Source organism: Seriola dumerili, unplaced genomic scaffold, assembly GCF_002260705.1.
Source record: "Seriola dumerili isolate Sdu_G_001 unplaced genomic scaffold, Sdu_1.0 BDQW01000121.1, whole genome shotgun sequence".
NCBI lineage: Eukaryota > Metazoa > Chordata > Actinopteri > Carangiformes > Carangidae > Seriola > Seriola dumerili.
The window spans coordinates 1,836,052-1,852,185 of NW_019174376.1; the positions used below are offsets into that span (position 1 = coordinate 1,836,052).

General features: G+C 43.9%; 1 protein-coding gene across 1 annotated transcript; it reads left to right on the forward strand.

Moving 5' to 3' along the window:
* Positions 1-474: 474 nt before the first annotated feature.
* On the forward strand, positions 475-14,754 carry map3k12 (mitogen-activated protein kinase kinase kinase 12). Its single transcript, XM_022748225.1, has 14 exons — positions 475-505; positions 2,638-3,170; positions 5,541-5,724; positions 6,182-6,373; positions 6,862-7,020; positions 9,086-9,244; positions 9,509-9,617; positions 11,510-11,619; positions 11,720-11,836; positions 12,174-12,311; positions 12,424-13,135; positions 13,706-13,773; positions 13,987-14,287; positions 14,466-14,754. The coding sequence occupies exons 2-14, from the start codon at positions 2,678-2,680 to the stop codon at positions 14,550-14,552; spliced, it is 2,829 nt and encodes a 942-aa protein (XP_022603946.1). The 5' UTR covers positions 475-505; positions 2,638-2,677; the 3' UTR covers positions 14,553-14,754.
* Positions 14,755-16,134: the final 1,380 nt, after the last annotated feature.

The following is a 16,134-nucleotide window of genomic DNA, read 5'->3' on the forward strand; positions in this document are numbered from 1 at the left end:
ACCGCGTCAAAGCACATTCCCCCTCTCTGATAGGTGGACACCAGCATTCGGCCCCCTCCCACCCGTCTCTCCCTCCTCTCCTCTCCTCCCCCTTCACCCCCCCCCTTCCCCCCCCCCCCTCCCCCCCTTCCTCTCCGGTCGTGTTTACCATAGGTGAGAGAGCCCGTATAAATCCCTCGCATCCTCAGAGGAAAACTGGAAAAGGAGGAGGAGGCGCAGGAGCAGGAAAACAAGCGAACCAAGGGAGTGTAGCTATAGCTGTGTTTACTGTTCACCGGGATAAACGCTCAGACTTCCACACGGACCTCCTTCACGGCTGAGGAGCCTCACTGGATGCACAGAGGAGGGAGGAGGAGGAGGAGGGAGGATAGAGCGTGGATGCTGCTTACACCGACGAACGGAGACAGGAAGAATTTATAAGCGGTTGTTATTAGAATAAATCCCAAACTGAAGTGGAATAAGCTTCTGCGTTCACCAGCGATGGACTTACGCTGTCGGCACTGAGGTAGGAAACGTTACATTGGCAGCTTTCAGTCGGCGCGATAAGCAGGTAGACGTGGGAGAAGGCAGCTGGTCATGGCACCAGAAATAACGCAGCTTGTCCTTTTATGATAGAGGAATGAGCTACGGTGGTTTTATATTTGACTGCAACTTCAGTGCTGTCAAGTGATGCTCCGCTGATGCAGCGGGGATCTTCAACCGCAGGAGGCTGCGAGGAAGAGAGGCGATGATGCGCACAAGAAACCCCTGCGATACATCCACGGTGCACTGGCCTGTAACAGACTGCTCCTGCAGCTCCCGCAGCTGATACCTCCAAATAAATAAAGTGAGAGGGCAGGAGCAGGGCTATTAGGAGACAGGATCAGTCGGATGTGAATGATATGTGATTATTCCGGCTCTCAGACACCAGATGTGTCTCAGTGGTTGGGTTTCTCTCTGCGCAGAAAATTATAATTAGGATGGATTTTTTTTTTTGTTTTTTTTTTTAGGGTTTATGGTTGCGCCTCTGCTAATGAATAATCCTGGCTGCGTATGATTTCTCTCTTCTTATTTATGAATTACAGATGGTTATACACATCTATGTGCAGTGGGTAGTGGTATCACAGCATAGTGGGCTCCTGGCTCATCCATCAGATGCCAGCAGCTTTACTAATTGTCACAGAAGGATAGTCGATATATAGTCTGTAATAGCTTGCAGATACATTAAGGATTAGTCATTTGATTCAAATTGACCTTCAGACTGATGAAGATATGAACAGGAAATATACAATACCTGAAATGCACATCACAGTGACTGAAATGAAACGATATGGAAGCTGATAAGCTCCATGTTTAGAATTTTTGAAGAGGATATGGGTATATTTTTATGTTGTGTGCACTATAACAACACCATTGTAGTACTGTGAAGGGTTTTGATTCTATCATTATTTTACTGAGCAGGTAAAAACCTGTCACCTCTTAGTCCCGCTTGTCACAGACAGCAGAGGAGGTGTGGATCACTTCAGAGGGCTCTGAAAAGAAATAATGCATTTTCACTCTCCGCTGAGCGTGTTTACGCCGTTGTCCTTGGAGAAATGACAAGCCTTTAAAGAGGCTTGCTGAAGTCTCTCAATATAATACAGCCATCATCTGATCTCATCCATTTTAATATACCACTGATATTGCTCGGATGTGTAGAATGTAAATCACCAGCTGTGGCACCATTCTGCACAATGGACATGCTAACACAACAGCACTGCCACACTATTATTGTAATATTCCTTATGTAGAATTGTTTCATTTATTTACTGTGATACCGTGACACCTCTATGTAGTCGTGAGTTAGCTGAGAGCAGGCTCTTGTATTATCTGCCGTGCACTTCATCAGAGATAGTAGTGACCTGAGGCTTTCTCAGATTTATGGTCCAGACGGGCTGCTCTTTTGTCCCTCCCGAATCATGTTTCACATTCTAGCATTGATTTAACATCTTCAGATACATCGTGACTCATTAGTTAATCTCAGTGCCATGATCACATGGTGCATCTAGAGTAATAATAACCACTATACTCTCACCTGCGTCAGATTACAAAGCAATAGGTCATTACTTTTGAGTTGTGGGAATTGCTGAAAATGATTACATGTGATCTTCAATGATATTTATCGTCCATGTTGTTGATGAACTGTGTCTGTCGTTGTGTACTCTCTGAAATGTTGCCCTTCACCATAGACCACTGCACAGTCAGAAATCTGGCTGATACAACAAAACAAAACGTTGACCTGATTCAGATGAGCATGGAAACTATGAATGTGCATTTCTGTGATATTGATCATTGCCTTAGGGGGATGTGCTTGCCAGCATTTGCAGATTGTTCAGTGCTGCTTCGGTCAGACTTGGACATTTTATGGAACAGAAAAATCACGCCACTGAATTTCTCTTCCTACTGTGATAATCTAATAACTATAGCTAAAGGTTCTACTTATTCTAGGCTTAAGTAATCATCTTCCTGAGGTGACACCCTCCAACAAACTCAGTATTCAGCTAATTCAGTCTGCATGGCTTTCAGAAGGGAAAAGCAATGGTTTAACCTCTGATGTGATTTATAACAATTTCTATCCTCTTTTTCTCTCCCTCTCTTCCTACGTTTGGTCTTGTCAAGGCTCCCAGTTCTCTAGTTGTTCGGATGACCGCAGTCCCTCATGGCGCTCATTCATGAACCTCGTGCCCCGTCTCCTTCTCTCTCTGGCTTCAACACACCACTCTCTGATCCTCCTTCATTTCGGCGGCTCGATGCAGAAACACCATGCACACCAGAAATGGACCTGACCCCGACTCAGTGCGTCCTTCGCAACGTCCTCTCCATAGATACTGGGGGCGTTGTCGAGCCCGGAGGTGGAGGCGGAGAGGGTCAGACTGCTGGGCACAACCAGACACCAGGCGACGAACAACAGGAGCACTTTGCCAACAGTGTCCTGAAGCTCCACGAGCATGATGGGAGCCCCGGGAGGACGGAGGGAGAGGGGCAGGAGCCGGACAGCAGCGCGGTCCGGAGCCAGGCGGACGATGCCAGGCTACAGTGCCAGTCTACCGGAGGGGGAGGAGGGTTTCTGGAGGGGTTGTTTGGGTGTCTGCGGCCCGTCTGGACTATGATTGGCAAAGCCTACTCCACAGAGCACAAACATGACCTGGACGGTAAGTGTAGCAGTCAAATTCATTTCAGTACATAATGCAAACACGGTCACATCCATACACACTGGGATCAGTGGTTGCTTTTAGTTTTCTAATAAAAGCAGCCGGTAGCTCCCATTAGATTCCAGTCTGAAGCTTTGATATGCTAATTAAATGATCTTATCCCCCAGTTTAATTACATTAAACAGTTGGTAGAAAAATGACTCCCACAAAGGCCATGTTGTAAACAAGCACTTTCCTTGACGTGGACGAGCTGCAGCCAGAGAGAGACTCTATCAAAGCTGCAAAGGGCTTATTTTCCCCTGATACCCCCCCCACCCCCACCCTCCATCCTTTTGCGCCGACCCCACCTCCCTCCCACTACTACCCTCCCCTATGAAACTAGCTCCCTGTGACGCTGTGTTGTTTATGTCTGCAGCCACTACAATAGCGCAGAGCTCCCTTGGGACTCCTCTGCCAAATCTGCCTCATGAATTATGCATGGCCACGCTCTGACCCTGCGCCTCTCATCTCTATTAACGCAAACCTGACACACACGCACACACACGTATGCAAGCGAGCATGCGCCCAAGGATGAATGCACACACGTTTGACTTCCACATCTCCCCTTCGCTCCCCTCCTCGCAAAACACTTAATAATATCTAGCACTGACAATAAAGACATAAAGACAGATACGGATGCCAAAAACAAACTTGATAAGATACATACAGCTTCACACATCAGGCATGAAGGTGGCAGTTTTTATATCTCTCCTTGTCTTTATAGCCTCCTGATATTTTATCACCCGTTTGACTTCCACATCTCCCCTTCGCTCCCCTCCTCCTTCCATCCCTCATTGTCTCCTTTCCACTCCTTTTCATCCTGTGCTGTTATCACTCCCAGCCCATCTGCACCTCGCTGCTCCCCTCCTCTGTGCAGCATCACAGGGAGTCACACACACTGAGGAGAGCAAAACGGATATTATAAAAGTGAAATAAATAGGGGTATTTCAAGTGACTGCCTGCCTCCCGCATGACAATGCCCTATTATAAGGCTTTGATCGGAGGGAACAATGTAGCACAATAGAAATCAGGAAAAATTGTGTGTCCTTCATTGATTCTGGAGGACTTTGGGGTGTCTGGTGATGTGCTAAATTTTTCAGATCCTACAAAGCAGACCAGGGGAAATTCTGGTGTATCAGATGTGGTCTTTATTGTAGGAAATTTGAGGGGCTCATTAGAGGCTGAGCCCTCAATCAATCACTGCGGAGCATTAATCATTCATATCATCCTTATTAATGTGATAAATGAAGCTGAATCTTCTTTCCCCTCGTTAAGAACAGCAGCAGAGCAGGCTGTAAATTCTCTCTGTATTAACAGTCTGTCTTTGGCCACATGGACCCCCTGTCGACCCGTGGGGGAATCCTCCCTCCCATCTCTTCTCTTTTCACAGACACACACACACACACACACAGCTACCACCACCACCACCACCGCTACCGTCACTTCCCCTCCACCTCTCTATTCACCATACATCCACATTAGACTCTCAAATCCCGTCCCTCTTCCAACCCCCTCCTGAGCGTTGGACCCCTGTTTTGCGTCAGCCCCACAATGGCACTAAGCAGGATTTAAGAGGCTGAGGGAGACTTACCCACAGGAGATTAGAGCTCCCTGTCTGTCTGCCTGCACACCCAGAGTCTTAGGTTAAGGTGAGGTTCAACTACAGAAAAAGATGTAAAGTGTAGTTCCGCTTTGAGGCTTACAACAGGTTTTACTGTCACAGGATGTTAAGACACGGCAGCATCCGTGGTGGTGCTGTGAAGTTATAGACGTTTTAGCGTTTGCATTTTGACATAGTTGTTGAATTTATTTGGCAATTAAATATATATAGAGAGTTCTTCTTTTTAATTTTATTAGCACTTCAACATTTACCAGTAGGAGCGCTACACAGAATGGTGTTCCATGAGACATGTTGACATATTAAAGTATGAAGAGGGAGACATCAAAATAACTCAGGACAAGCAGGACGCTATATATAAATGTATGTAATAAGAAATAATGAAAAAAACATAAAGAAGACTAAGAATCTACCACCACACTAGCAGCTCTGTGAGGCTCTACTTAGGCACAGCGGTGCTACATGCTCACAATAACAATGCTATCATGCTAATGTTTAGCAGGTATAACAATTACCAATTTCGCCTGTTTAGATTTATCTTCTCGGGACGTCGTTACATTATCTGTAGTGAATCAAGTCATTAGGATGAGTCCTCTGGGGACAATGAATGCCTGTACAGAATTTCACAGCAGTCCATTTAATCCATAACTGACATATTACTACACCCATAAACTCACCAACCACTTTGCCTTCATCTTCTTCCCCAATCTCAGAGGCATGGGAGGTCCCGTTCGAGGAGATATCGGACCTGCAGTGGGTGGGCAGCGGAGCCCAGGGCGCTGTCTTCCTGGGTAAACTGCACGGACAGGAAGTGGCCGTAAAGAAAGTGAGAAACATCAAAGAGACCGACATCAAGCACCTGCGCAAGCTCAAACACCCCAACATCATCACGTTCAAGTTAGTAGAAATGATCAGTTGGCTTATTGTATCACAGGAAGTGCAGAGTTTTATACTAATATGACATGTTTAAGTAATAATTTCCAGTTTCATACCTTTATTATCTCTGTTCTACCAGCCCATGTTATTCAAATGCCTTTTCTCTTCCTGAAGTTAAAGTTTCATAGTTATATATGTGAGAATTTTGAAAATTCAACAAATGCAATCTTGAGTTCAATAACAGGGCTTTTAATCTTATTGTTTGTTGTGTTTTAATAAGTTGTGAAACGGTTTATGAACCCAAAAAGGTTGGAACATTTTTCTAAACCCAAAGAGCACCATGTGATCACATTATAATGTAAAATGCCTAAACACTGGTGTTTTCTTGTTTTCTCATCACACTCATTCATCACTGGTATTTTTACAACTCTAATATGTTTTATTCTAACATACTATACATACTTTCCTACACTCTCAGAGGTATTTGCACCCAGGCTCCGTGCTACTGCATCATCATGGAGTACTGTGCCCAGGGGCAGCTGTACGAGGTGCTGAGAGCAGGCAGGAAGATCACGCCATCCCTGCTCATGGACTGGGCCATGGGCATCGCAGGGGGCATGAACTACCTTCACCTCCACAAGATCATCCACCGAGACCTCAAGTCCCCAAAGTGAGTTTTGTAGACCTGTGTGGTCACAACTCAACTGCAATTTGACTGTAAATGATGATATTAGAGCAAACGGGTCACTAAATAGTTACAGTTAAAGCTCAAGTCTCACACCACAGAGAGAGACACATTTATGAAAAAATGAATATAATGAAAATATGTTTTTTCTCCTTTCCTATCTTTTTAATCATCTCGCAAACCCTAAGATTTATCTTAAGACTCACAGTGGGGGTCACAAGCCCCAGGTTGGGAACCACTGCTTCAGAGAGTTTCTCTGATTAGCCAAATTTACATAGATGCTATAATTAATAGGCAAATTTCTAACCCTGAAAGACCCTCACTGCCTCACCACTGGTCAGGTTGGTGGTGTGATGATGTATGATGTAACTGATTTCAGATGATCTAATTTATCTGAGTTTTTTAAAGATTTTTCTATGAACTCAAACCGGCAAACATAAACTTGAGAAATGATAACTAACGTTTTATTCCAGCATGCTGATCACCTACGATGATGCAGTGAAGATCTCTGACTTCGGCACGTCCAAAGAGCTCAGTGACAAGAGCACCAAGATGTCCTTCGCTGGGACGGTGGCCTGGATGGCTCCCGAGGTCATTCGCAACGAACCCGTCTCAGAGAAGGTGGATATCTGGTAGGTGTCAAAATCCCTTTTAAACTGTCCTTTTGCATTGGTGAAGCTTTGCAATCTTCTCTCGTGATTTGTCTTATCTGTGGCTGGATCAACAAAGAATCTCATTAGGTACAGCCTGCTACAGTATGGAGCACAGGATCCTGTTTCCAGAAAATCTATTCAGTATTATGTACAATATCTCATTACATGAAATTCTATAGGGTCTCTGCCATGTCTGATGGGTTGCCCTGTGTGAAGCCCTGATCTGCCCCAGTACATTCTCCCTCCCTCTCTCTCCCATCCTACATCCCTCCATCACTCTGCCTTTCCGTCCTGAAAGGAACGCTGGCTAATTTAATAATTGATTTGCCAGATGCTGCAGTGCTCAGGAAAGGCTGGAATAACCGTCCGAGCCTGCGGATGGTTTGGCCCGGGGCCAGCGATGCATTAGCAGAGAAGTGAAAATAGGATTAAAAAGCTTTTGATGCAGAAAGAAAGCAAAGCATGGGTGTATACTGTACAGTTTTGTTTAAATTTATGTAAAGCAGTTGATAGACCTCCATACCACAAAAGAAGCAGAGAGGCTGTAGTGAAGTATGATGTTGTTTTGTTTGTGACGACAACGGGTACAGTGCTCATTTCTGACTTTTATATAAGGACTATGCTAAAATAGCCAAAGGAAGAATCTACCATAAACACATTTTTAGGTGAGACAAGTTAGCTAAACTGAATATAACCTTACAGCTCAGTGCAACTGCGTTTATTCCTGCAGGGGAAATTGTATGCAACAGCTCAAGACCAAGGTCAGCAAATAAACACAATAAACAGGAACAGAAAGAAAAGAACACTGTTAATAACAGAGCTAAAAAACAATCAAAGACTATAAGCTTAAAAAATATATATGGTAATAAATACATTAATAAATAAATATATAAATATCCATAAACATCTACTGTTGCTCAACAACATTAGGTAATGTTACGTAACGTTAGGGCAAAGGCAAAAATGGAACCTACAGATTTAGTGGCTTCAGTATAATTAATCCATATTATGTAAAATAATTGTAACGCAGTAAGAATTTGTGTCAGTATAGTTATATGTATACGTATATATGTTACAGGTCTGTATATATGTAAATTATGGGTCTGTTTATAATGAAACCAAATTCATTTTATGACGAGCTGGATTTTGTGAATAACACTGTAATTTTCTTTTTTCATTTGTTTAGTTTAGTTGAACTGCATGTTTTTATTTACAGCACAGTGGGGTATTTTCACACTCTTGTATTGTTACTTTAACATAAGTGACATTAAATTGACAAAGCATTTGACCAATCATTCATTACATTTCTAAACTATATCACACTGTATCGAAATACACCACGAATCATAAACACGGAGATGGAGAGACTCTAAAAATACACATGTAAACACAACATCACACACACACACACACACACACCCCCAATGCTGCATGTGATGCTACTGGCACCTTGGATACTGCACATGATCACCATGGCAACCCAGAGGGTCACCAACAACAGACTTTCCTTAGTTACCATCCCCATGGGGCCTGCTTTCCTGCTCTCCTACAAAACAGTTCAGTGTTTCATCAGTGTAGTGAAATAAAACATCACATTTTGGCAAAGTTTGGCAAATCATATTCATGTCACACCAACGGTTTCCTGGAGCTATGATGCCTCTATCACCGGGTTAATATAGGAAAGTCACCAAACATCGGTAATATTTTACATATACATGTACAGTATATGGGAACTATCACTGGGAATTGGCAGCATACATCACTTTGGCTGTTACCAATGTAACTGTGCAGCATTTACTGACTGCGCTTTTCATAATGCTGAACTAAACTCCTCAAGACATTCGCATCTAAAGACTTTTTTTCACAAAAGATAAATATCTTTTTACAGAGATAAAGTGTAGTTGTACCAGTCGTTGTGGTAAAAGTCTGATTCCTTTGCAGAAAGTTTAAAAGTGTGACCTTTCAGTTGTGTGCTGCCTTTCATCTGCTCACTTCACATCTTGATCAGTGTGACTGAGAGTGACTGTGCCACATCTCTCTGCAGGTCGTTCGGCGTTGTGCTGTGGGAGATGCTGACAGGAGAGGTGCCCTATAAGGATGTGGACTCCTCCGCTATCATCTGGGGAGTGGGTAACAACAGTCTACAGCTGCCCGTACCAGATAGCTGTCCAGACAGCTTCAAACTGCTCCTGAGGCAATGCTGGTAAGCATGCTGGGGGGGGGGGCGTGAGGAGAGAGGAGGGGAGGGAAGGAGCTAGAGAGTTATGTGGAAGAAAGTTGAGCCGTTAGCAGTAAGAGAATATCATAAAGTGTGTGTGTGCGTGTGTGTGGGAGGGGGGGCATAAACAGGCCTGAGAGTGTGAAAGTGGTCAGGGAGAAGAAAGAGAAGAAAAAAATAAAGATATTTCACAAAGAGGGAAAAGTGTCTCTCGCATTAGTGGTAAAACATTGTCTCATCCTCTCACAGGAACTGCAAACCAAGAAACAGGCCATCGTTTCGACAGATTCTCCTGCATCTGGACATCGCCTCAGCGGATATCTTATCTACGCCGCAGGAAACGTACTTTCAGTCTCAGGTAAGCTCCCGTTATTCCCTCAACGTCTGTGTTAAACAAATCAGGTTGGTGTTTTTAGTGCGAAATCCCCTCTTTGTGTTTTAGTGAGCCGCAGTGAAAGGCATTTAACACAAAGAGAAAACTTTGCACTAAAATCACTTTAATTTTGGAAGATACTCACTTGATTTTTCCAACTCGGACCACTGAAGTTTCATATTGGATATATATAGATATACAATATTATATCTACAATATTATTAAGGGAAAATATAATTGAGATCAATCAGTTCTCAAGTCACAGTCTCCCTGCTCAAATAAATGGGCATCAGACAATGGTAGAAATGCCTCCTGTATGTCTCTCTGCCAGAGAAGCTCCTGTCAACAATTTCCAGTATCTCTCACAGTCATTTTGCTGTCAAGCCACTGCCATTTGTTTCCAGTCTGCTGCAGTGATTTCAGGCAGTGCAGTGTGTGCAGCTTGCCTAGGGCCTCAGGCCTCTCGGGAGCCCCACTGGTAATAATACCTGTCCTTCCAATCACAACATATTATTGTTGGTTCCTTGGTCCTGGTTCCCTGTCACGTGTGAGTGCTGATTTGTGGTCAAAGCTCGAAACCTTTTCCCAACCTCCATCACATCAAAACAAGAAGGTCTGTGCGATGGAGAGGGTGTGTCGCATCTGCTTGTGACTGGGTGGGGGATGGGATAACTGCAACCCCAAACAGATGAAGGGACGGGGGAGACTTAGAAAAGTATAATTGTGTGGAAGATATGTCTTAAAAGCACAGATCCATTTGTAAGTCAAGCATGTGTAATCACAAGACACACTTGTGCGCACAAACACACAAAATAAATACGATTTTAGTTGTTTTAGCTGCAACCCCCCTTCCTCTACCTCTGTTTTTTTTTTTTTTTGCATGATGCAAAACCCAAACCTCTTTCCCCCCCTCCCCTTATCCTTGATCCTTTATTCCCCCCCCCCCACCTCCCTCCTACTACCCTCCCCAGTTTCTCTCCTCTCTGCCCCATAATGGATTTTTCTTGTGACGTTAGAAAGAAGTATTTTCTGCTGGAGTGTATTGATTGCTTTAATGGTAGGGAGCAGAGAGAGCAAAGAGAGGGAGAGAAAGAGGGGACTGGAGACATAGAGGAGTCCATTAGCTTAATAAGAACAGCATCCCTCATGCACAGACGGAAACACACACACACACACACGAGGTACACACACATGCATGTGCATGCACACGCTCATATATCTGACTTCCTTTGTCCTTTGATATGACAGGTATCAGATAACAGCTGTCGCGCTTCAATGTGAACAAGAAAATGCCCACGCTGCATTTTTTTTTTTGTCTTCATGTCATGTCAGTTCATGTTCAGTGTTATTCCCTGTGTATTGATTATCATCTGACAGCTTAATGGGTTTTGTTTAGATGATACACATGAACCTCAATCTGTCTGCAAATTAAGAGCTTTTTTTTTTTCACTATATCAAGGTGCGCTGAAATTTAATCTCAATATAAATATAATTTCTTGTTAATATCATTAGTCAAATGAAGTCAATTCATACTTTATTATCCTGATGGGAACCACAGGAATGGCAGCATTTTCCAAATCTAATAAAAGACAGAATTTTATAGCAGGTGCTTAGAAAACAGCAACAGAGACAAGTTACTATGAGGATTTTACTTTGCATTACCTTCAAGTGCAGGCTGCTGTTTTCTAGGAGTAATAGTAATAGTAGTATTGGGAATAAAAGCAGTGATTATAGGAATAGTGGTAATATCAGACACCATTCGTAAAGTATCTGAAACCTTTTTTTTTTTACCCAACCATCTCTTTTCAGTATTTTTCATTTCTGGCTGTAAAATGGTTAAATAATGTGAAACGAATGTGTTTCATGTGTCTCACCAGGCGGAGTGGAGAGACGAGGTGAGGCACCACTTTGAGAAGATCAAGTCAGAGGGGACGTGTCTTCACAGGCTGGACGAGGAGCTGATCAAACGACGCAGAGAAGAGCTCAGGTTAGCCAAGGAGATGGGAATAAGGGCACTCATGGTAATAGCAGATAAATGTGCACGTCTGTGTATTTATGTCCCTCTCCTCACTTTCCTCTCCACACAGACATGCACTGGACATCCGGGAGCATTATGAGAGGAAACTGGAGAGAGCTAACAATCTCTACATGGAGCTCAATGCTATCATGCTGCAGCTGGAGATCAAAGAGAAAGAACTGCTCAAGTAAGAAAACACTGGCACTGATTTGTACCACAAATTAAATGGCTCAGGACAGTACATTATATTAAAGTCCTAGTTCCTGAAAAATTCTAACATTAGAAAAACTAGGGTTTTAATTATTCATATACCTTACCGCACTAACAGCTTGTTATCCACCGACTTTGGTCAAGCAGTGTATTTGCTATGAAAAGGCATGGAAAAGTTCATCCATAATGTGAGGCTAATGGCTATTACATCCAGTTACACAGGGCCATTGCATGCAACAAAGTGCTCTCCTACACCATGCTGAGTATCCATTGACATCCATTAAATGAATATTGGCTTTGTGTTAAAACGCCAGGAGGGAGCACTCACTGGACAAGAAATACCCGGGCTGCTTCAAGCACCACAGCTCCAGACAGTCAGCCTCCTCCAACTCGATGGAGAAGCTCATGAAGAAACGCAACGTACCTCAGAAACTGCCCTCACACAGCAAGAGGTGAGACAGGAAGGAGGTTATTGACTTTGCAAGGCTGTGTTGAGTAATATAGTCTATTTATATCTATATCTATATCTATTTTTTTTATTAATTCTGTCCCTGTCCTTTCCAGGCCAGACTTACTTAAGTCCGAAGTTATCCTCCCCAAACTGGACTCGTCCATGACCCAGGTCACAATACCCAACAAAGGCTCTACCTCCCCTGGCCGCTCACGCCGAGGAAAACCTCGCTACAGGAAGGCTGGAAAAGGCAGCAGTGGGGATTTGGCTCAGCTAAAAGCCACCCTCTCCTCATCTTTAGCAATGGTCAACGCCACTTCATCTGTTCCCTGCAGCAAGCACCATCTAGACCCCAGTGCAGCCCTCAGGGGTCTGCAGCATGACCTGCTGCTCAAGAAGATGTCCTCCTCCAGCCCCGATCTCATTTCAACCACCCTGGAAGCTGAAGGCCGGAGGAAGGGGCAGGCGAGGCCAGGGCTGGACAGAGCGGGCAGTCAGAGCGCCTCAGCCGGTCTGGGGGAGAGCAGAAGGACTGGAGGGCCAGAGGACGGGCCAGATGTGGGAGTAGGGACTGACGACCTGGCAGAAACACCTCCACGCAGTGACACGCCCAGCGAAGACGCAGCTTCTATTCCGTTCTCCAGCAGCCCTGACTCGCCGTGCGGCAGGGGAGCCGCTGCGGGGAGGACGTCTGTGCTCGGGAGCCCCCGCGTCCCCCACGAGGGCGAGGAGAAGGAGGATGGGCCGGTGATCACGCGCTCACCCAGAAGTCAGCGCCTCACACCTGCGGCGCTGCTCTACAGGGCAGCAGTGACACGCAGTCAGGTGAGACTTTAACAAAAAAATGCTGTGTACTAACTGTAGCGCAGTTTTCACAAAATCATTTTTGCCTTCTTCCTTAAAACGGAGCAAAGATTTACCCATGATACACTCTCGCAGGTGTTTCACCGATTTCACTTACTGATTAGACTTCTACAAATTACTTTTGTTGTCTGATTTAGAGAACAAGCTTCCCATTGAGTGCAACCATCTTTTATAATGACACTAATGAGTATCACGCACCAAAGTCGCGGAGCATGGCGGAAATCTTTCGTGTGTTTTATTATTATTCATTACTGCTGCCAGTGCACAGCTGAGGTTAGCTGTGTGTTGCACCTGTAACGAAAATGGAACGATAAAGAGGAATTTTGCTGCTGATGATTCAGTGAACCTCAAGCTCAGTCAATTCGAAACCTGAACACACTGAGCTTTCCAGCAGCGGTATGTATCCAGTGCGTCATCAGGGTCATAACTTACCAGATGGCTCTGAAAATGTTGGCAGGATGGTGGGCAATTAGTCTGCAGTGAAACAGGCAAACACGGATGTTTCATACTTACCGTAAATATTCTCCACAGAGACGCGGCGTGTCGTCAGAGGAAGAGGAAGGAGAAGTGGACAGTGAAGTGGAGTTACCGAGAAGACGGTACGAGTTTTTAAACACATTAGATAGAATTATTGAATACCTGCTTTATTTATATTTAAATCTTTGCATTTTTGGTGGTGTTTTAATGGATTTTGCCTGATTAGACCTCTTCTCAGACATCACCTGAACTCTCCTGTAAGTTTGTTGCACCTGTAAGGGTGAGCAGCCCCTTTAAATCCACTAATCTTCTCTGCTATTGGACTGCCCCCTTAGACGTCCCGTGAGCATGACCAAATGCCAGTCCCTGTCAACGTTTAGCTCAGAGAACTTGTCAGTCTCGGACGGCGAGGAGGGAAATACCAGTGACCACTCCCACAGCGGCACACCGGACGTGGTCAGCACCAACACCGACGAGCGTCTGGACGACAAGAGCGATGACCTGCTGTCTCAGGGCTCGGAGATTCCCGCCGACCCGTCTGACCCGACCCAGCTGTGCTCCGACGGGCTGTCCGAGAAGGAAGCTATTCTACGACAAGTCAAGACCCAGCTCGCTTCTAATGACCACAATTATGAGGTAGGCAAGAAAAGAGTGAGTGAACAGAAAGAGACAAAATAGTAGTCAGATATACAGCGTAGAGATGTAGCTGACAGATGCGAACAATACTTTACCCTTCAAAAATCTGATATTGTAGATAAATGTCAAAGAATCTGTTGCTGTTCTAAAAATAATTCATGTTTTTGCTTCAAACCAGGGCCTGTATGATGACTCGGACTGTGACAGCGCAGAGCTGGACCATTCAGGCATTGCAGAGCCCAGCCAACCTCCAACCAACTGGTGAAAACCCAACACCTCAACCCACTCAGACACTCGCAGATCTGGCCTCTGAATGCCTCTTTTGTTCTCACAGACCTTAGAAAACACTGAGTCATGATCAGGGACATTGCGGGGAGTCGGGAAATGAAGGCCTGTCACCCTTCATTACAAGCAGCAACACAAAACAAATTCTTGGAAATTGGCGAGTGGGATGAAAAACGTGACATCCTGGGGAGGAAAAAAAAAAACGGAAAAATCCTATTCTGTTTGAGATAAATCACAGGGATGTGAAACTGAACTGGGGCACTAGCCGAGCTGACGGAGCAGCTGCCTCGTCTGCTCCTTCCTTAGCAACTGGCCCTAGATCAGCTTTACAAAAACACATGAAATGACACCTCAGCGACAGGGGCCTCAGTCAAAAGAGGCCAACTACACAACCGTCTGTTCACGTCTCTCGTCATCTTCCATGTCAGTTTGTATTTTTATCTCCGTCATGAAAAATGTGTGTCATGTTATTTCAAGTCGTGTCATATGAGAACATGTTTATGAACTCCTATCAGGGCTTCTATTATATTTTAATGTTTCCGTTGTCAACGTTACTGGGACATCCACTGATGTTGCTACTTGCACTTAATTTAAGAAAAAGTTCCTTGTTATTATTGTGTCATATCCTCTCAAAATATTATGCACTGACTAATTTATTATTAATTTACAGTGAAGTTAAAAAAAACAAACAAAGTTTACATTTTTCCATTTGTGTTGTTTACATTTTTTTTTTTTTTTAATTTATATTTGTAACACGGATTATGTTGCCATTTTCTACTTCGGTGTTTTAATATTAATGTAAATATGTGATGTTGTACAATGAACAAATTTTTAAAAATGTGAGATTGTATAATTTAAAGGTGCTGATGTTTCTAATTAGGTGACGCTACTCTATTTGAACCTCAAAAAGCTTATGGTAGTAGAATGTACTGTAGCTGCTGTTCATGTCTGAGCATCAAAACACAGAGAAAAGAGGAACAACATGTGAACAAAGAAGCAATACGTCTGCTCCGGTACAATATGTCCTTTCATGTCACAGGTTAAAGGAACCACATGTGGGTTTATTCAGGGCAGACAGGCTTTTTTTTTTTTTTTAGTATTGCAGTGTTTATTGTATTAAAATGCAATACCAGTTTGGAAGTCCCTTTCTGAGCATCTAGGTGTATATATAGCATCAAAAAAGCATGCTTGTGAAGAGGTATGGACAGCCCATTGGATATTTATCAATCAAAAGCTGTCACTGTTTGTGATTCAGATCTAAATGAAAAATTAGACCCATCCACAGAGGACAGATGCAACACAAGTAAGACTCGTAGGACAGGTTTAATGACTGAAGTTGCATGGATGACAGGGACATGAAACCCCAAGATGGATCTCACAATCACTTAAAAAAACAAACAAAAAAAACAAAAAAAAAACAACTCACTCAGTTCTGGCATTGCCAGACCAGCAGCCACACTATGTATGCAGTGTGCTAGCATAGAGGAGAGGAGATTATCTGGGGAAACGTAATAATGTGACTCATTTATGTAAACAACCCCCCCCCCCAGTTCCATACTGTG